At 59.7% G+C, this 20,897-nt stretch overlaps 3 protein-coding genes across 3 annotated transcripts in view; 1 reads left to right on the top strand and 2 right to left on the bottom strand.

Moving 5' to 3' along the window:
- The window catches only part of LOC139276825 (basic proline-rich protein-like), an 8,230-nt gene extending 6,249 nt beyond the window's left edge, over positions 1-1,981 (top strand). Inside the window, exons 3-4 of the mRNA XM_070894823.1 lie at positions 234-707; positions 1,055-1,981. Coding sequence (XP_070750924.1) covers positions 234-707; positions 1,055-1,981 — 1,401 coding nt within the window. The remainder of the gene's footprint in view (positions 1-233; positions 708-1,054) is intronic.
- Positions 1,978-2,736, bottom strand: LOC139276826 (octapeptide-repeat protein T2-like). Its single transcript, XM_070894824.1, has one exon. The coding sequence runs from the start codon at positions 2,734-2,736 to the stop codon at positions 1,978-1,980; it is 759 nt and encodes a 252-aa protein (XP_070750925.1).
- A 69-nt stretch (positions 2,737-2,805) lies between these two features.
- LOC139276827 (spidroin-1-like) overlaps positions 2,806-20,897 on the bottom strand; it is a 28,751-nt gene continuing 10,659 nt past the window's right edge. The window contains exons 2-3 of the mRNA XM_070894825.1: positions 4,292-5,467; positions 2,806-4,188 (exon numbers count right to left, since the gene is read on the bottom strand). Coding sequence (XP_070750926.1) covers positions 2,806-4,188; positions 4,292-5,467 — 2,559 coding nt within the window. The remainder of the gene's footprint in view (positions 4,189-4,291; positions 5,468-20,897) is intronic.

Below are 20,897 nucleotides of genomic sequence, written 5' to 3' on the forward strand. Positions count from 1 at the left end.
CCCTTCCCGCCCCAGCAGACCCTTCCCTTCCCGCCCCAGCAGACCCTTCCCTTCCCGCCCCAGCAGACCCTTCTCTTCCCGCCCCAGCAGACCCTTCCCTTCCCCCCTCCCCAGCAGACCCTTCCCTTCCCCCATCCCCAGCAGACCCTTCCCTTCCCCCCCCCCCCAGTAGACCCTTCCCTTCTCCCCCCCCCAGCAGACCCTTCCCTTCCCCCCCCCCCCCCCCCCGGCAGACCCTTCCCTTCCTCGCCCCCTGGCCCCCGCTCTCGGCCGCCCGCCCCCTTCTCCCCCGCACTCGGCCGCCCGCCCCCGCCATTCGGCCGCTATCGCCCTCGGCCGCTCGCCACCTCGCCCCCACCCTCGGCCGCTCGCCACCTTGCCCTCGGCCGCTCGCCCCCCCGCTCTCGCCCGCTCGCCCCCTTGCCTCGGCCGCTCGCCACCTCGCCCCCGCCCTCGGCCGCTCACCTCGGCCGCTCGCCCCCTCGCCCCCGCCCTCGGCCCCTCGGCCGCTCGCCCCCTCGCCCCCGCCCTCGGCCGCTCGCCCCCTCGCCCCCGCCCTCGGCCGCTCGCCCCCTCGCCCCCGCCCTCGGCCGCTCGCCGCCTCGCCCCCGCCCTCGGCCGCTCGCCCCCTCGCCCTCGGCCGCTCGCCCCCCGCCTCGGCCGCTCGCCCCCTCGCCCCCGCCCTCGGCCGCTCGCCCCCGCCCTCGGCCGCTCGCCCCTTCGCCCCCCCCTCGCCCCCTCCCTCGGCCGCTCGCCCCCTCGCCCCCGCCCTGGGCCGCACGCCCCCTCGCCCTGGGCCGCACGCCCCCTCGCCCTGGGCCGCACGCCCCCTCGCCCTGGGCCGCACGCCCCCTCGCCCTGGGCCGCACGCCCCCTCGCCCTGGGCCGCACGCCCCCTCGCCCTCGGCCGCACGACCCCCAGCAGACCCTTCCCTTCCCCCCCCCCAGCAGACCCTTCCCTTCCCCCCCCCCAGCAGACCCTTCCCTTCCCCCCCCCCCCCCCCAGCAGACCCTTCCCTTCCCGCCCCAGCAGACTCTTCCCTTCCCACCCCAGCAGACCCTCGCCCCCCCCCTCGCCCCCCCGCCCCCTCGCCTCGGCCGCTCGACCATCGCCCCGCCCTCGGCCGCTCGCGCCCCTGCTCTCGGCCGCTCGCCCCCGCTCTCGGCCCCTCGCCCTCGGCCGCTCGCTCCCCCGCCCCCTCGCCTCGGCCGCTCGCCCCCTCGCCCCCGCCATCTGCCGCTCGCCCCATCGCCCCGCTCTCGGCCGCTCGCCCCCGCTCTCGGCCGCTCGCCCCCTCTCTCGCCCCCGCTCTCGGCCGCTCAGCCCCCTCGCCCCCGCTCTCGGCCGCTCGCCCCCACTCTCGGCCCCTCGCCCCCGCTCTCGGCCGCTCGCCCCCTCGGCCACTCGCCCCCTCGCCTCGGCCGCTCGCCCCCGGCCGCCCCAGCCCTCGGCCGCTCGCCCCCGGCCGCCCCCGCCCTCGGCCGCTCGCCCCCGGCCGCCCCCGCCCTCGGCCGTTCGCCCCCGCCCTCGGCCGCTCGCCCCCCCCGCCCTCGGCCGCTCGCCCCCCCCGCCCTCGGCCGCTCGCCCCCCCGCCCTCGGCCGCTCGCCCCCTCGCCCCGGACGCTCGCCCCCGCCCTCGCCCCCTCGCCCCCGCCCTCGCCCCCTCGCCCCCGCACTCGCCCCCTCGCCCCCGCACTCGGCCGCTCGCCCCCTCGGCCGCACGCCCCCTCGCCCTCGGCCGCACGCCCCCTCGCCCTCGGCCGCACGCCCCCTCGCCCTCGGCCGCACGCCCCCTCGCCCTCGGCCCCACGCCCCCTCGCCCTCGGCCCCACGCCCCCTCGCCCTCGGCCGCTCGCCCCCCCCGCCCTCGGCCGCTCGCCCCCTCGCCCCGGACGCTCGCCCCCGCCCGCGCCCCCTCGCCCCCGCACTCGGCCGCACGCCCCCTCGCCCCGGACGCTCGCCCCCGCCCGCGCCCCCTAGCCCCCGCCCTCGGCCGCACGCCCCCCTCGCCCTCGGCCGCACGCCCCCCTCGCCCTCGGCCGCACGCCCCCCTCGCCCTCGGCCGCACGCCCCCCTCGCCCTCGGCCGCACGCCCCCCTCGCCCTCGGCCGCACGCCCCCTCGCCCTCGGCCGCACGCCCCCTCGCCCTCGGCCGCACGCCCCCTCGCCCTCGGCCGCACGCCCCCTCGGCCGCACGCCCCCTCGCCCTCGGCCGCACGCCCCCTCGCCCTCGGCCGCACGCCCCCTCGGCCGCACGCCCCCTCGCCCTCGGCCGCACGCCCCCTCGCCCTCGGCCGCACGCCCCCTCGCCCTCGGCCGCACGCCCCCTCGCCCTCGGCCGCACGCCCCCTCGCCCTCGGCCGCACGCCCCCTCGCCCGCACGCCCCCTCGGCCGCACGCCCCCTCGCCCTCGGCCGCACGCCCCCTCGGCCGCACGCCCCCTCGCCCTCGGCCGCACGCCCCCTCGCCCTCGGCCGCACGCCCCCTCGCCCTCGGCCGCACGCCCCCTCGCCCTCGGCCGCACGCCCCCTCGCCCTCGGCCGCACGCCCCCTCGCCCTCGGCCGCACGCCCCCTCGCCTCGGCCGCTCGACCATCGCCCCGCCCTCGGCCGCTCGCGCCCCTGCTCTCGGCCGCTCGCCCCCGCTCTCGGCCCCTCGCCCTCGGCCGCTCGCTCCCCCGCCCCCTCGCCTCGGCCGCTCGCCCCCTCGCCCCCGCCATCTGCCGCTCGCCCCATCGCCCCGCTCTCGGCCGCTCGCCCCCGCTCTCGGCCGCTCGCCCCTCTCTCGCCCCCGCTCTCGGCCGCTCAGCCCCCTCGCCCCCGCTCTCGGCCGCTCGCCCCCACTCTCGGCCCCTCGCCCCCGCTCTCGGCCGCTCGCCCCTCGGCCACTCGCCCCCTCGCCTCGGCCGCTCGCCCCCGGCCGCCCCAGCCCTCGGCCGCTCGCCCCCGGCCGCCCCCGCCCTCGGCCGCTCGCCCCCGGCCGCCCCCGCCCTCGGCCGTTCGCCCCGCCCTCGGCCGCTCGCCCCCCCCGCCCTCGGCCGCTCGCCCCCCCCGCCCTCGGCCGCTCGCCCCCCCCGCCCTCGGCCGCTCGCCCCCTCGCCCCGGACGCTCGCCCCCGCCCTCGCCCCCTCGCCCCCGCCCTCGCCCCCTCGCCCCCGCACTCGCCCCCTCGCCCCCGCACTCGGCCGCTCGCCCCCTCGGCCGCACGCCCCCTCGCCCTCGGCCGCACGCCCCCTCGCCCTCGGCCGCACGCCCCCTCGCCCTCGGCCGCACGCCCCCTCGCCCTCGGCCCCACGCCCCCTCGCCCTCGGCCCCACGCCCCCTCGCCCTCGGCCGCTCGCCCCCCCCGCCCTCGGCCGCTCGCCCCCTCGCCCCGGACGCTCGCCCCCGCCCGCGCCCCCTCGCCCCCGCACTCGGCCGCACGCCCCCTCGCCCCGGACGCTCGCCCCCGCCCGCGCCCCCTAGCCCCCGCCCTCGGCCGCACGCCCCCCTCGCCCTCGGCCGCACGCCCCCCTCGCCCTCGGCCGCACGCCCCCCTCGCCCTCGGCCGCACGCCCCCCTCGCCCTCGGCCGCACGCCCCCTCGCCCTCGGCCGCACGCCCCCTCGCCCTCGGCCGCACGCCCCCTCGCCCTCGGCCGCACGCCCCCTCGCCCTCGGCCGCACGCCCCCTCGCCCTCGGCCGCACGCCCCCTCGGCCGCACGCCCCCTCGCCCTCGGCCGCACGCCCCCTCGCCCTCGGCCGCACGCCCCCTCGGCCGCACGCCCCCTCGCCCTCGGCCGCACGCCCCCTCGCCCTCGGCCGCACGCCCCCTCGCCCTCGGCCGCACGCCCCCTCGCCCTCGGCCGCACGCCCCCTCGCCCTCGGCCGCACGCCCCCTCGCCCGCACGCCCCCTCGGCCGCACGCCCCCTCGCCCTCGGCCGCACGCCCCCTCGGCCGCACGCCCCCTCGCCCTCGGCCGCACGCCCCCTCGCCCTCGGCCGCACGCCCCCTCGCCCTCGGCCGCACGCCCCCTCGCCCTCGGCCGCACGCCCCCTCGCCCTCGGCCGCACGCCCCCTCGCCCTCGGCCGCACGCCCCCTCGCCCTCGGCCGCACGCCCCCTCGCCCTCGGCCGCACGCCCCCTCGGCCGCGCGCCCCTCGCCCTCGGCCGCGCGCCCCCTCGCCCTCGGCCGCGCGCCCCCTCGCCCTCGGCCGCGCGCCCCCTCGCCCTCGCGCCCCCTCGCCCTCGGCCGCGCGCCCCCTCGCCCTCGGCCGCGCGCCCCCTCGCCCTCGGCCGCGCGCCCCCTCGCCCTCGGCCGCGCGCCCCCTCGCCCTCGGCCGCGCGCCCCCTCGCCCTCGGCCGCGCGCCCCTCGCCCTCGGCCGCGTCGCCCTCGGCCGCGCGCCCCCTCGCCCTCGGCCGCGCGCCCCCTCGCCCTCGGCCGCGCGCCCCCTCGCCCTCGGCCGCGCGCCCCCTCGCCCTCGGCCGCGCGCCCCCTCGCCCTCGGCCGCGCGCCCCCTCGCCCTCGGCCGCGCGCCCCCTCGCCCTCGGCCGCGCGCCCCCTCGCCCTCGGCCGCGCGCCCCCTCGCCCTCGGCCGCGCGCCCCCTCGCCCTCGGCCGCCCGCTCGTGCTCGCCAGCCCCCTGGCCCCCGCTAGTGCTCGCCCGCCCCCTGGCCCCCTCTCGGCCGCTCGGCCCCTCGCCCTCGGCCGCTCCCCGCCCCCTGGCCCCCGCTCTGGCTCGCCCGCCCCCTGGCCCCCGCTCGGGCTCGCCCGCCCCCTGGCCCCCTGGCCCCCGCTAGTGCTCGCCCGCCCCCTGGCCCCCGCTAGTGCTCGCTCGCCCCCTGGCCCCCGCTCTCGGCCGCTCGCCCCCTGGCCCCCGCTCTCGGCCGCTCGCCCCCTGGCCCCCGCTCTCGGCCGCTCGCCCCCTCGCCCCCGCTCTCGGCCGCTCGCCCCTGGTCCCCGCTCTCGGCCGCCCGCCCCCTGGCCCCCGCTCTGGCTCGCCCGCCCCCTGGCCCCCGCTCTGGCTCGCCCACCCCCTGGCCCCCGCTCTGGCTCGCCCGGCCCCCGCTCTGGCTCGCCCGCCCACTGGCCCCCGCTCTTGCTCGCCTGGCCCCCGCTCTGGCTCGCCTGGCCCCCGCTCTGGCTCGCCCGCCCCCCTGGCCCCCGCTCTGGCTCGCCTGGCACCCGCTCTCGGCCGATCGCCCGCTCTCGGCCGCTCGCCCCCTGACCCCCGCTCTCGGCCGCTCGCCCCCTGACCCCCGCTCTCGGCCGCTCGCCCCCTGGTCCTCGGCCGCTCGCTCCCTCGGCCGCCCGCCCCCTGGCCCCCGCTCTCGGTCGTTCTCGCGGCCGCTCGCCCCGCCGCTCTCGGCCCCTCGCCTTGGCAACTCGCGCCCTCGGCCGCTTGCCCCCCCCGCACTTGTCCGCCCGCCCCCTGACCCCCGCTAGTGCTCGCCCGCCCCCTGGCCCTCGCTCGGGCTCGCCCGCCCCCTATCCCCGCTCGGGCTCGCCCGCCCCCTGGCCCCCGCTCGGGCTCGCCCGCCCCCTGGCCCCCGCTCGGGCTCGCCCGCCCCCTGGCCCCCTCTCGGCCGCTCGCCTGGCCCCTGCTCGGGCTCGTCCCCGCTCTCGGCCTCTCGGCCCCTCGCCCCCTCTCTCGGCCCCTCGCCCCCTCTCTCGGCCCCTCGGCCCTTCGCCCCCGCTCTCGGCCCCTCACCCCCGCTCTCGACCGCTCGCCCCGTCGCCCCCGCGCTCGCCCCCTGGCCCCCGCTCTGGCTCGCCCGCCCCCTGGCCCCCGCTCTGGCTCGCCCGCCCCCTGGCCCCCGCTCTCGGCCGCTCGCCCCCTGGCCCCCGCACTCGGCCGCTCGCCCCCTGACCCCCGCTCTCGGCCGCTCGCCCCCTGGCCCTCGGCCGCTCGCCCCCTCGGCCGCCCGCACCCTGGCCCCCGCTCTCGGCCGTTCTCGCAGCCGCTCGCCCCGCCGCTCTCGGCCCCTCGCCCTCAGCCGCTCGCCCCCGCACTCGGCCGCTCGCCTCGGCAACTCGCGACCTCGGCCGCTTGCCCCCCCGCAATTGGCCGCCCGGCCCCCGCTCTGGCTCGCCCGCCCCCTGACCCCAGCTAGTGCTCGCCCGCCCCCAAACCCCAGCTAGTGCTCGCCCGCCCCCTGGCCCCAGCTAGTGCTCGCCCGCCCCCTGGCCCTAGCTAGTGCTCGCCCGCCCCCTGGCCCCAGCTAGTGCTCGCCCGCCCCCTGGCCCCAGCTAGTGCTCGCCCGCCCCCTGGCCCCAGCTAGTGCTCGCCCGCCCCCTGGCCCCAGCTAGTGCTCGCCCGCCCCCTGGCCCCAGCTAGTGCTCGCCCGCCCCCTGGCCCCAGCTAGTGCTCGCCCGCCCCCTGGCCCCAGCTAGTGCTCGCCCGCCCCCTGGCCCCAGCTAGTGCTCGCCCGCCCCCTGGCCCCAGCTAGTGCTCGCCCGCCCCCTGGCCCCAGCTAGTGCTCGCCCGCCCCCTGGCCCCAGCTAGTGCTCGCCCGCCCCCTGGCCCCAGCTAGTGCTCGCCCGCCCCCTGGCCCCAGCTAGTGCTCGCCCGCCCCCTGGCCCCAGCTAGTGCTCGCCCGCCCCCTGGCCCCAGCTAGTGCTCGCCCGCCCCCTGGCCCCAGCTAGTGCTCGCCCGCCCCCTGGCCCCAGCTAGTGCTCGCCCGCCCCCTGGCCCCAGCTAGTGCTCGCCCGCCCCCTGGCCCCAGCTAGTGCTCGCCCGCCCCCTGGCCCCAGCTAGTGCTCGCCCGCCCCCTGGCCCCAGCTAGTGCTCGCCCGCCCCCTGGCCCCAGCTAGTGCTCGCCCGCCCCCTGGCCCCAGCTAGTGCTCGCCCGCCCCCTGGCCCCAGCAAGTGCTCGCCCGCCCCCTGGCCCCCGCTCGGGCTCGCCCCCGCACTCGGCCGCTCCCCCCCCCCCCAGCAGACCCTTCCCTTCCCCCCCCCCCCCAGCAGACCCTTCCATTTCCCCCCCCCCAGCAGACTCTTCCCTTCCCCCCCCCCCCCCCCCAGCAGACCCTTCCCTTCCCCCCCTCCCCAGCAGACCCTTCCCTTCCCCCTCCCCAGCAGACCCTTCCCTTCCCCCCCCCAGCAGACCCTTCCCTTCTCCCCCCCCCCAGCAGACCCTTCCCTTCCCCCCCCCCCAACAGACCCTTCCCTTCCCCCCCCCCAGCAGACCCTTCCCTTCCCCCCCCCTGCAGCAGACCCTTCCCTTCCCCCCCCCCCCGCAGCAGACCCTTCCCTTCCCCCCCCCAGCAGACCCTTCCCTTCCCCCCCCCCAGCAGACCCTTCCCTTCCCCCCCCCAGCAGACCCTTCCCTCCCCCCCCCAGCAGACCCTTCCCTTCTCCCCCCCCCCCAGCAGACCCTTCCCTTCCCCCCCCAGCAGACCCTTCCCTTCCCCCCCAGCAGACCCTTCCCTTCCCCCCCAGCAGACCCTTCCCTTCCCCCCCCCAGCAGACCCTTCCCTTCCCCCCCCAGCAGACCCTTCCCTTCCCCCCCCAGCAGACCCTTCCCTCCCCCCCCCAGCAGACCCTTCCCTTCTCCCCCCCCCAGCAGACCCTTCCCTTCCCCCCCCCCAGCAGACCCTTCCCTTCCCCCCCCCAGCAGACCCTTCTCTTCCCCCCCCCACAGTAGACCCTTCCCTTCTCCCCCCCCAGCAGACCCTTCCCTTCCCCCCCCCCCAGCAGACCCTTCCCTTCCCCCCCCCCAGCAGACCCTTCCCTTCCCTTCCCCCCCCAGCAGACCCTTCCCTTCCCCCCCCCAGCAGACCCGTCCCTTCCCCCCCCCAGCAGACCCTTCCCTTCCCCCCCCCCCAGCAGACCCTTCCCTTCCCCCCCCCCCCCAGCAGACCCTTCCCTTCCCCCCCCAGCAGACCCTTCCCTTCCCCCCCCCCAGCAGACCCTTCCCTCCCCCCCCCAGCAGACCCTTCCCTTCCCCCCCCCCAGCAGACCCTTCCCTTCCCCCCCCCCAGCAGACCCTTCCCTTCCTCCCCCCCAGCAGACCCTTCCCTTCCCCCACCCACCACACCCTTCCCTTTCTCCCCCCCCCAGCAGACCCTTCCCTTCCCCCCCCCAGCAGACCCTTCCCTTCCCCCCCCCCAGCAGACCCTTCCCTTCCCCCCCCCCCAGCAGACCCTTCCCTTCCCCCCCCCAGCAGACCCTTCCCTTCCCCCCCCCCCCAGCAGACCCTTCCCTTCCCCCCCCCCAGCAGACCCTTCCCTTCCCCCCCCCCAGCAGACCCTTCCCTTCCCCCCCCCCAGCAGACCCTTCCCTTCCCCCCCCCCAGCAGACCCTTCCCTTCCCCCCCCCCCAGCAGACCCTTCCCTTCCCACCCCAGCAGACCCTTCCCTTCCCGCCCCAGCAGACCCTTCCCTTCCCGCCCCAGCAGACCCTTCCCTTCCCGCCCCAGCAGACCTTTCCCTTCCCCCCTCCCCAGCAGACCCTTCCCTTCCCCCCTCCCCAGCAGACCCTTCCCTTCCCCCCTCCCCAGCAGACCCTTCCCTTCCCCCCTCCCCAGCAGACCCTTCCCTTCCCCCCTCCCCAGCAGACCCTTCCCTTCCCCCCTCCCCAGCAGACCCTTCCCTTCCCCCCTCCCCAGCAGACCCTTCCCTTCCCCCCTCCCCAGCAGACCCTTCCCTTCCCCCCTCCCCAGCAGACCCTTCCCTTCCCCCCTCCCCAGAAGACCCTTCCCTTCCCCCCTCCCCAGCAGACCCTTCCCTTCCCCCCTCCCCAGCAGACCCTTCCCTTCCCCCCTCCCCAGCAGACCCTTCCCTTCCCCCCTCCCCAGCAGACCCTTCCCTTCCCCCCCTCCCCAGCAGACCCTTCCCTTCCCCCCTCCCCAGCAGACCCTTCCCTTCCCCCCTCCCCAGCAGACCCTTCCCTTCCCCCCTCCCCAGCAGACCCTTCTCCCCCCCCCCCTCCCCCCACGCCGCATTTTGGGGTATTCCACACTATTGAATCCTTTTATTATTTTAAACAGCTTGATTTGATCATCCCTCAATCTTCTATACTCAAGTGAAGAAAAACCAAGGTTATGTGATCTATCCCCATAATTTAACCCTTTATGTCCCTGTATCATTATGGTGAATCTGCACTGTACCCACTCCAAGGCCTATATAAAATCAAAGAATCTTGAGGTCAGTCATGGCTCAGTGGGTAGCCCCCTTGCCTCTGAGTCAGATGATTGTGGGTTCAAGGCCCAATCCAGAGCCTTGAGCACAAAAATATAGGCAGACAGTCCAGTGCAATACTGAGGGTGTGCCGAACTGTCGGACTTGCTGTCTTTTGGATGAGATATTGAACGTTAATTGGTCAGCCCACCGGAAATAACTTTGAAATAATGCCGTGGGAACTTTTACGTCCACCTGAAAGAGCAGACAGGGCCCATTCCTGTTTCGAAGAAGAGCAGGCAAGTTATCCCCCGTGTCCTGACATATTGATCTTTCAATCAACATCACCAAAACAGATTATCGGGTCATTATCACATTGCTGTTTGTGGGAGCTTGCTGTGCACAAATTGGCTGCTGCGTTCCCTACATTACACCAATGACTACACTTCAAAAGGACTTCATTGATTTTAACACATTTTGGGATGTCTGGTAGTCGTGAAAGGCGCTATATAAATGTAAAGTCTTTCTTATAGGACTGAATGACGCTATTTGGCCCCTCCTGCCTCTTTGCAAGAGTTTTCCAATTTAGTCTTTCATCTCACAACCCTGCAAGTTATTCCTCTTCAACTACATGTCCCATTGACTTGAAAGTCACTGGAGTCTGATTCCACCATCCTCTGAGAAGACATTTCCCCTCTAGTTTTGCCAATTATTTTTAAATATATAGCTCCCATCAACAATCTTCTCAAATCGCTTAGAATTGCCACCTGCTGGAACATGGTGACATTGGAGCATTTCGTCAAATCTTCTGCTCCACCATGAGCAATATAGTCAGTGAGTAAATTATATGTCCTTATTAACCTACATTGCCAATTTTAGTGAGTTGTGTATCTGTGTCCCGAGATCCCTTTAAGAATATAAGGAATAGGAACGGGAGTAGGCCATACAGCCCCTCGAGCCTGCTCCGCCATTTGATCCGATCATGGACTTGGGTCCACTTCACTCCCCATAAACACCTTAATCCCTTTATCGTTTTGCTCCTCTGGACTATTTAGACTCTTATTTTTCAAGGAATATGTGGCCTCCTTATTGTTCCTACCAAATTGGGCCGCTTCACCATTATCTATATTGAAATTAATTTGCCAATTGCACGAGAGAACATTTGCCATTGAATTATCTAGTACCCCCAAGTCCTCATGCCTGCAGTCACTAGGCTATGCGTGACTCCCCTCCCCGTTCTCAATCCAAGCTTCAGAACTGAGCATCAAACCAGTGATGCAGGTCAGTCTGTGGCCGAGAGCAACACATTGCTGGTGTAACCAGCCGAAGGAAACGACTTCAGGAAGGATATACTTGCCATAGAGGGAGCGCAGTGATGGTTCACCAGACTGATTCCTGGTATGGGAGGGATTGTCCTAGGAGGAGAGATTGAGTAGACTAGGCCTATTATTCTCTAGAGTTTAGAAGAATGAGAGGTGATCTTATTGAACCATATCAAATTATTACAGAGCTCGACAGGGTAGATGAGGGAGGATGTTTCTCCCTGGCTGGGGAGTCTAGAACCGGGGGGGTCACAGTCTCAGAATACGGGGTCGCCATGGACAGAGATGAGAAACTTCTTCACTCAAGAGTGATGGATCTGTGGAATTCTCTACACCAGAGGGCTGTGGCAGCTCAGTCTTTGAGTATATTCAAGACAGAGATCGGTAGATTTTTGAATATTAAGGGAATCAAGGGTCGAAGATCAGCCATGATCTTATTGAATGGCGGAGCAGGCTCGAGGGGCCGAATGGCCTACCCATTCTCCTAATTCTTATGTTCTTATGACTTGCATGTACATCGTACCCTGTCACACCCTCTGGGCTCCCAGCCAATGAATTGCTTTTGATGTGTTTACCAAAGTGGAAATGCTATCAAGCAGAATTACATCCTGTGGAGGAAGAGCCTCACATGAAGGAGGAGACACATCTAGCAAGGCTAATGATGACTATGAAACTACCGGATTGTGGTAAAAACCCATCTGGTTCACTGATGTCCTTTTAGGGAAGGAAATCTGCCGTCCTTACCCGGACTGGGCCTATATGTGACTCCAGACCCACAGCAATGTGGTTGACTCTTAACTGCCTTCTCAAATGGCCTAGCAAGCCATTTGAAGGCAATTAGAGATGGGCCTTGCTGGTGACGCCCACATCCCATGAACAAATAAAAAAAATAATTCTGGAGATTGCGTAGGAAACGTAATCATTTCAAAAGACGCTGCTTTGTTGTGCCACCAGGTGGCGCCAGAAACCAGTGGGCAGCTCAAATTCTACACAACCAGGTTTGTCCTTACCTGGGTGAAACATAGAAAATAGGTGCAGGAGTAGGCCATTCGGCTCTTAGAGCCTGCACCACCATTCAATATGATCATGGCTGATCATGCAACTTTAGTACCCCATTCCTGCTTTTGCTCCATATCCCTTAATCCCTTTAGCCGTAAGAGCCACATCTAACTCCCTTTTGAATATAACTAACGAACTGGCCTCAACAACTTTCTGGGTAGAGAATTCCACAGGTTCGCAATTCTCTGAGTGAAGAAGTTTCTCCTCCTCTTGGTCCTAAATGGCTTACCCCTTATCCTTAGACTGTGACCCCTGGTTCTGAACTTCCCCAATATCGGGAACATTCTTCCTGCATCTAACCTGTCCAGTCCCGTCAGAATTTTATTTGTTTCTGTGAGATCCTCTCTCATTCTTCTAAATTCCAGTGAATATAAGCCTAGTCGATCCAGTCTTTCTTCATATGTCAGTCCTGCCATCCCTGGAATCAGTCTGGTGAACCTTCGCTGCACTCCCTCAATAGCAAGCATGTCCTTCCTCAGATTAGGAGACCAAAACTACACAATATTCAAGGCTTGACCTCACAAAGGCCCTGTAAAACTGCAGTAAGACCTCCCTGCTCCTATATTCAAATCCTCTCGCTATGAAGGCTAACATGCCATTTGCCGCCTTCACCACCTGCTGTACCTGCATGCCAACTTTCAATGACTGATGCACCATGACACCCAGGTCTCGTTGTACCTCCCTTTTCCTAATCTGTCACCATTCATATAATCTGCCTTTGTGTTTTTGCCACGAAAGTGGATAACCTCACATTGATCTACATTATACTGCATCTGTCATGCATTTGCCCACTCACCTAACCTGTCCAAGTCACCCTGCAGCCTCTTAACATCCTCCTCACAGCTCTCACTGCCACCCAGCTTAGTGTCATCTGCAAACTTGGAGATATTACATTCAATTCCTTCGTCTAAATCATTAATGTATACTGTAAATAGCTGGAGTCCCAACACTGAACCTTGCAATACCCCACTAGTCACTGCCTGCCATTCTGAAAAGGACCCATTTATTCCTACTCTTTGCTTCCTGTCTGCCAACCAGTTCTCTATCCATGTCAATACATTACCCCTAATACCATGTGCTTTAATTTTGCAAGCTAATCTCTTGTATGGGACCTTGTCAAAAAACCTTTTGAAAGTCCAAATACACCACATCCATTGGTTCTCCCTTGTCCACTCTACTAGTTACATCCTCAAAAAATTCTACAAGATTTGTCGAGCATGATTTCCCTTTCATAAATCCATGCTGACTTGGATCGATCCTGACACTGCTTTCCAAATGCGCAGCTATTACATCTTTAATAATTGATTCCAACATTTTCCCCACTACCGATATCAGGCTAACCGGTCTATAATTCTCTGTTTTCTCTCTTCCCTCCTTTTTTTAAAAAGTGGGGTTACATTAGCTACCCTCCAGTCCATAGGAAGCGTAGAGAGGGGAATCGAGCAGGTGATCTCACTGACTTTCCTCTCTGTCCAGGCGGTTACCCCATGGTAGCCAAACAACACCAACAGGCAGAGAATGACGTAAACTTCACTGAGGGTGGTGAATCTTTGCAATTCTCTACCCCAGAGGGCTGTGGAAGCTCAGTCTTTGAGTATGTTCAAGACAGAGACCGGTAGATCTTTGAATATTAAGGGCATAAAGGGATATGGGGACAGTGCAGGAAAGTGGAGTGGTAAAGGCAGAGAATGAAGTGACGCCCTGTGGAAAGGTACAGGCCGAGAGCGGAGTAACGCCCAGGCAGACTGTACCAACAGTTTATATTTATTTTTCTCTCTTTGTTTTAGTATTTATTTTACCTTTATTCTCGATGGGGGAGTGGAAGCAAGTCTTCCTCGATTCCGAGGGACTGCCTATGATGATGATGCTAGAAATGCAGCATTGCCCCCGGTTGGGGGCGTTAACATTTGAGAAGTTGGAAGTTTAGTGCCAGGCGCTGATCAATCTCCATGCCTGCTAAATTCAGACTCAACGCTCTAGGAATGCAGGGGGGCGCGAAATCAGGCACTAATGGTGTAGGTGAGTGGCGTTAGGCTCCAAGCGGTAACGAATATGAGGTGTGTAATCAGGAATGAGCATTGGCAAGGGGAGGGTCAGTGGAGTCTGATCACCCACCCCCAATGATTCAGGGAGTACAGAACGGCGATATGCTGTGGGATGAAATGCAAAGTCCTTTGGCGGCCCGCAACCCTCTGGGGACTAAGCAGCATTTATTTGGCTACAGATACATCCTGCGCTCCCTGCCACTCATAACTGACCTGTGGAACGAAAGTTCCTTGATAGCTGGGGCGCATCACTTTAAGTAGTGGCCTGCCAGCCGTTCCCTGCCACTGTCGGTGAGGGGCGCTACTGAATCTTGCAGATCGGGCGGCCAGCGAGCATTGCGCCTTCGCCGACATCACCATCTGCATGGCGAAAGGTGCCGAGGCACTAACTTATCGCCGGTGTTACGGGGCTGGTAAATTTGCCGTGCGGCGTGGGATTCACCCCGCCTGAGTGCCCTGTTAGTGTCCTCACCAGGCACCAACACCGATGACTTTATATGATCTCTGGCTATTCATGTTATCCTTGTTCCTTTCTTTAGTTTGTCCTTTATTCTCTTTTCCTGAATCTTTTATTGTTGGGTGTAATATATTTGCTGCATGGGTTCTTTGCTTAAGAATTCATATCAACACATTGCTATGAAGAACTAGTTGATATATTAGCAAAAAATTTAACAATCACACTACACATTACCAGTTCATCCACCAGGCTCACAACCAGGTGCCTCGTCGTGGATCCCCTGAACCCATTGAGTCTTATGAACATCACGTAACTGGCTATGCCACTCCCAATAGCTCTACAAACCTGTGAGCATACTCACAGGTATAAATTACATTAGGTTTCTTTAATTTCTAGCTGTTCCCTCCCCCATGTTATTAGTTTAAAATCTTATTTGCCACCCCAGTTAGAACCTTGATCCCAGCCCGGTTCAGGTGCAGCTCCTTCCTGTCCCAGTACTGGTGCCAGTGTCCCATGAAATGAAACCACTCCTTTAGCCACGTGTTGACTTTCCTAATCGGTTTGGCTCTCTGCCAATTTTCACATAGCGAGATTATTACCTGTGAGGTCCTGCTTTTCAATTTAACTTCTAACTTCTGATCCTTCCTCAGCAGAAACTCTTCCCTAATCTTTCCTATGTTGGTTCTGACATAGAGCAGAACAACTGGTTCCTCACCCTCCCAGATTCTTTTCCAGCCGTTTTGAGATGTCCCTTACCCTGGAAGGCAACATGCCCTTCAGGGCTCTTGTTCCTGACTGCAAGAAATACTATCTATCCCCCTAATTATCGAATCCTCTAACTACAACCTTTCTACTCTGCACCTCCTTCTCTTGGACAGCCTCCTGCTCCATGATGCCATGGTCTGCATTTTGGCTGTCCCTCCCAGTCTTGCTCCTTATCCTCATGGGTAACCGAGTACTTTGTATCTGTTGGACAGGAGCAGTGTCTGCTGGACCTCCTTCACTACCTCTCCTTCATACCCCTTACCTGGCTGACTGATGGTCACACTCTCCCCTTCCTGCACCTGTGCTTTCCTCTGCTGGGTGACTACTCGAGTAAGTTATCCCGTAATTCCTGCTGTTCCCTTTTGTGTCGGAGTGTCTATAGCTCGGACTCCAACTCAATGACCTTGAACTGGAGTGTGTCGAGGCCGAGATATTTCTTGCAGGTGTGAAAGTTTGGGACAGTCTCATTGTCCACAAACTCCCACATACTACAATCCCGACATACTGCCATGGTTTTATTAATTAATTTATTTCTTTAATTGTTAGCTGTAGTTTATTTCTTGAAATTAATTGGTCATGAGATCTAGATTTATGAAATTGGTGGATTTAGCTTGATAAATAAATTAGTAATTAGTTACTGTGATTAATTACTTAGCTATTTATCTGTTATTAACATCTTTAAGTGCAGTTAGAATTTAATCAGTTTGTTTTCCTTTGACTTACAATCACTTGCACTATTAAATCCTTACTAACTCAAGCTTACAATAACCACTAAAGATACTATACACACAAAGGGATATCTAGGCACTTACCTATAAACGGGTTCTGCTCCTCCTCACTGTGTGTTGATTATGACATTACTTTTTCTATTTCCTCTGGTGCGATTATTTACTTATTTACTGTTGCCCTTGGTTTAAGTTACTCAGCACCTCCTACCCCTCTGCATTGAATTCATACTCTCACCAAATTCCCATCGCCATTCTGTTTAAGAGCAGGTCCGTATCCGCCACGTCTGACCTTATGGAAGGGACAGAGAATTTAACGGTAACAGTGCACCACTGAATAAGGTAAAATCAGGAAAAAATGGTAAAATGTTAATATTAAAGGCGCTGTATCTGAATGCACGAAGCGTTCATAACAAGATAGACGAATTAATGGCACAAATAGAGATAAATGGGTTTGATCCAATAGCCATTACAGAGCCATGGTTGCATGGTGACCAAGGTTGGGAAATAAATATTCCAGAATACTTGACATTGCGAAAAGACAGACAAAATTGAAAAGGAAGGCGGGTTAGCAAGGGAGGATCTTGGCTCAGAAGAGCAGGAAGTAGAATTGGTATGGGTGGTGATGAGAAATAACAAGGGGCAGAAAACACTGGTACGTGTAGTTTATAGGCCCCCCTAACAGTTGCTGTACTGTTGGGACAGAACATTAATCAAGAAATAATAGGAGCTTGTAACAAAGGTAATTCAATAATTGTGAGGGACTTTAATCTTATAGAGTGGACAAATCAAATTGGCAAAAGTAGTTTGGAGGACAGGTTCATGGAATACATTCAAGACAGTTTCCTAGGACAATACATTGTGGAACCAACAAGGGAAGAGGCTATTTTAGATCTTGTCTTGTGTAATGAGACAGGGTTAATTAGTAATTTCATAGTAAGGGATCCTCTGGGGAAGACTAATCCTAATATGATAGACTTTCACATTGAGTTTGAGAGGTATGTACTTAAATCCCAAACTAGACTATTAAACTTAAATAAAGTCAATTATGTAGGTATGAGGGGCGAGTTGACTAAGGTAGATTGGGAAATTAGATGAAAAGGTATGATGGTAGATAAACAATGGTGAACATTTAAAGAAATATTCAAAAATTCTCAACAAATATACATTCCATTGAGAAACAAAAATTCCATGGGAAAAGTGATCCTTCCGTGGCTAACTAAGGAAGTTACGGATAGTATTGGATTAAAAGAAGAAGCTTATAATGTTGTGAAGAATAGTAGTAAACCTGAGGATTGGGAGAGCTTTAGAAACCAGCAAAGGATGAGCAAAAATTTGATGACTAGGGAGAAAACTAACAAGAATTATTAAAAACAAATTGTAAGAGCTTCCACAAGTATGTAAAAAGGAATAAAATAACGGAAGTAAACGAGAATCCCTTCGAGGCTGAGACAGGAGAAATTATAATGGGGAATAAGGAAATCGAAGAGAACTCAAACCAATATTTTGTAGCTGTCTTTAAAGTTGAAGACACAAAAAGTACACCAAAAGTAGTGGGGACCAAAGGGGCTAATGAGATTTGGGAACACAACATAATTAATATTAGTGAAGAAAAAGTACGGAAGAAATTAATGGGACTAAAAGCCGACCAATCCTCTCGACCTGATGGCCTACATGTTGGAGTTCTAGAAAAAGGTGGCTGCAGAGATAGTGGATGCATTGGTTGAGATCTTCCAAACTTCCCTAGATTCTAGAACGGTCCCAGTGGATTAGAAGGTAGTAAATGTAACCGTGCTATTCAAGAACGGAGGAAGGAGGGAGGGAGAGAGAGAGAACAAGGAACTACAGGCCAGTTAGCCTGACATGTCACCAGGGAAATGCTGGAATCCATTGTTAAGCAAGTGGTAACAGGGCACGTAGAAAATCATATGATTAAGCAGAGTCAACATGGTTTATGAAAGGGAAATCGTGTTTAACAAATTTTGAGGATATAATTAGCAGGGTAGGTAAATGGGGATCAGCAGATGTATATTTGGATTTCCAATAGGCATTCAATAAGGTGCCACGCAAAAGTTTGTCAGACAAGATAAGGGCTCTTGGGGTTTGGGGTAATATATTAGCATGGATAGTGGATTGATTAAAGGGTAGAAAACAAGAGTAGGGATAAACGGGTCTTTTTCAGGTTAGCAGGCTGTTATTAGTGAGATGCCACAAGGATCAGTGCTTGGGCCTCAGCTATTTACAATCTATATTAATGACTTGGATGAAGGGACCGAGTGCAATGTATTCGTTTGTTAATGATACAAAGCTAGGTGGGAAAGCAAGCTGTGAGGAGGACACAAAGAGCCTCTCTGGTACAAGGGTCAAGGATGTCTCCGTGCGGGTGCAGGACATTTTGAAAAGGGAGGGTGAACAGCCAGTTGTCGTGGTGCATATAGATACCAACAATATAGGTAAAAAAACGGGATGAGGTCCTACAAGATGAATTTAGGGAGCTAGGAGCTAAATTTAAAAAGTAGGACCTCAAAAGTAGTAATCTCAGGATTGCTACCAGTGCCACGTGCTAGTCAGAGTAGGAATTGCAGGATAGCTCAGATGAATACGTGGCTTGAGGAGTGGTGCAGAAGGGAGGGATTCAAATTCCTGGGACATTAGAACCGATTCTGGGGGAGGTGGGACCAGTACAAACTGGACGGTCTGCACCTGGGCAGGACCGGAACCAATGTCCTGGGGGGAGTGTTTGCTAGTGCTGTTGGGGAGGGGTTAAACTAATATGGCAGGGGGATGGGAACCTATGCAGGGAGACAGAGGGAAGTAGAATGGAGACAGAAGCAAAAGATAGAAAGAAGAAAAGTAAAAGTGGAGGGCAGAGAAACCCAAGGCAAAAAGCAAAAAGGGCCAAATTACAGTAAAATTCTAAAGGAGCAAAGTGTGTTAAAAAGACAAGCCTGAAGGCTCTGTGCCTCAATGCGAGGAGTATTCGGAATAAGGTGGATGAATTATCTGCGCAGATAGCAGTTAATGGAAATGATGTAATTAGTATCACGGAGACATGGCTCCAGGGTGACCAAGGCTGGGAACTCAACATCCAGGGGTATTCAACATATAGGAAGGATAAACAGAAAGGAAAAGGAGGCGGGGTGACATTGCTGGTTAAAGAGGAAATTAATGCAATAGTAAGGAAGGACATTAGCTTGGATGATGTGGAATCGGTATGGGTGGAGCTACGGAATACCAAAGGGCAGAATACGCTAGTGGGAGTTGTGTACAGACCAGCAAACAGTAGTAGTGAGGTTGGGGACAACATCAAACAAGGAATTACGGATGCATGCAATAAAGGTACAGCAGTTATCATGGGTGACTTTAATCTACATGTTGATTGGGCTAACCAAACTGGTAGCAATGCGGTGGAGGGATGGTTTTCTAGACCAATATGTCGAGGAACCAACTAGAGGGCTGGCCATCCTAGGCTGGTTGATGTGTAATGAGAAAGGACTAATTTGCAATCTTGTTGTGCGAGGCCCCTTGGGGAAGAGTGGCCATAATATGGTAGAATTCTTTATTAAGATGGGGAGTGACGCAGTTAATTCAGAGACTAGGGTCCTGAACTTAAAGAAAGGTAACTTCGATGGTATGAGATGTGAATTGGCTGGAATAGACTGGCGAGTGATACTTAAAGGGTTGACAGTGGTTAGGCAATGGCAAACATTTAAAGATCACATAGATGAACTTCAAAAATTGTACCTCCCTTTCTGGTGTAAAAATAAAAAGGGGAAGATGGCTCAACCGTGACTAATGAGGGAAATTACGGATAGTGTAAAATCCAAGGAAGAGGCATATAAATTGGCCAGAAAAAGCAGCAAACCTGAGGACTGGGAGAACTTTGTAATATAGCAGAGGAGGACAAAGGATTTAATTACGAGGGGGAAAATAGAGTATGAGAGGAAGCTTGCCGGGAAAATAAAAACTGACTGCAAAAGCTTCTATCGATATGTGAAGAGAAAAAGATTAGTGAAAACAAATGTAGGTCCCTTGCAGTCAGATTCAGGTGAATTTATAATGGGGAACAAAGAAATGGCGGACCAGTGAAACAAATACTTCGGTTCTGTCTTCACGAAAGAAGACACAAATAACCTTCCGGAAATACTAAGGGACCGAGGGTCTAGTGAGAAGTAGGAACTGAAGGAAATCCTTATTAGGCGGGAAATTGTGTTAAGGAAATTGATGAGATTGAAGGCCGATAAATCCCCAGGGCCTGATAGTCTGCATCCCGGAGTACTTAAGGAAGTAGCCCTAGAAATAGTGGATGCATTGGTGATCATTTTCAAACAGTCTATCGACTCTGGATCGGTTCCTATGGACTGGAGGGTAGCTAATGTAACACCACTTTTTAAGGAAGGGGGGAGAGAGAAATGGGTAATTATAGACTGGTTAACCTGACATCAGTAGTGGGGAAAATGTTGGAATCAATTATTAAAGATGCAATAGCAGCTCATTTGGAAAGCAGTGATGGGATCGGTCCAAATCAGCATGGATTTATGAAAGAGAAATCCTGCTTGACAAATCTTCTAGATTTTTTTTGAGGATGTAACTGGTAGAGTGGACAAGGGAGAACCAGTGGATGTGGTGTATTTGGACTTTCAAAAGGCTTTTGACAATGTCCCACACAAGAGATAGGTGTGGAAAATTAAAGCACATGGTATTGTGGGTAATGTACTGACGTGGATAGAGAACTGGTTGGCAGACAAGAAGCAGAGTTTCGGGATATATGGGTTTTTTCAGAATGGCAGGCAGTGACTAGTGGTGTATCGCAGTGCTCAGTGCTGGGACCCCAGCTATTTACAATATACATTAATGATTTGGATGAGGGAATTGAGTGTAATATCTCCAAGTTTTCAGATGGCACTAAGCTGGGTGGCAGTGTGAGCTGTGAGGAGGATGCTAAAAGGCTGCAGGGTGAATTGGACAGGTTAGGTGAGTGGGAAAACGCGTGGCAGATGAAGTATAATGTCGATAAATGTGAGGTTATCCATTTTGATGGCAAAAACACGAAGACAGAATATTCTTTGAATGGCTGCAGATTAGGAAAAGGGGAGGTGCAACGAGACCCGAGTGTCATGGTTCATCAGTCATTGAAAGTTGGCATGCAGGTACAGCAGGCGGTGAAGAAGGCAAATGGTATGTTGGCCTTCACAGGGGATTTGAGTATAGGAGCAGGGAGGTCTTACTGCAGTTGTACAGGGCCTTAGTGAGGCCTCACCTGGAATATTGTGTTCAGTTTTGGTCGTCTAATCTGAGGAAGGACGTTCTTGCTATCGAGGGAGTGCAGCGAAGGTTTAACAGACTGATCCCCGGCATGGCAGGACTGACATATGAGGAGAGACTGGATCGACTGGGCCTGTATTCACTGGAGTTTAGAAGGAT

This window comes from Pristiophorus japonicus, chromosome 12 (assembly GCF_044704955.1).
Source record: "Pristiophorus japonicus isolate sPriJap1 chromosome 12, sPriJap1.hap1, whole genome shotgun sequence".
In the NCBI taxonomy this organism is placed as follows: domain Eukaryota; kingdom Metazoa; phylum Chordata; class Chondrichthyes; family Pristiophoridae; genus Pristiophorus; species Pristiophorus japonicus.

Coding starts and splice junctions, on each gene's coding strand:
- LOC139276826 (XM_070894824.1), bottom strand. CDS start 2,736: ATGGGGCGAGCGGCAGATGGCGGGGGCGAGGGGGCGAGCGGCCGAGGC.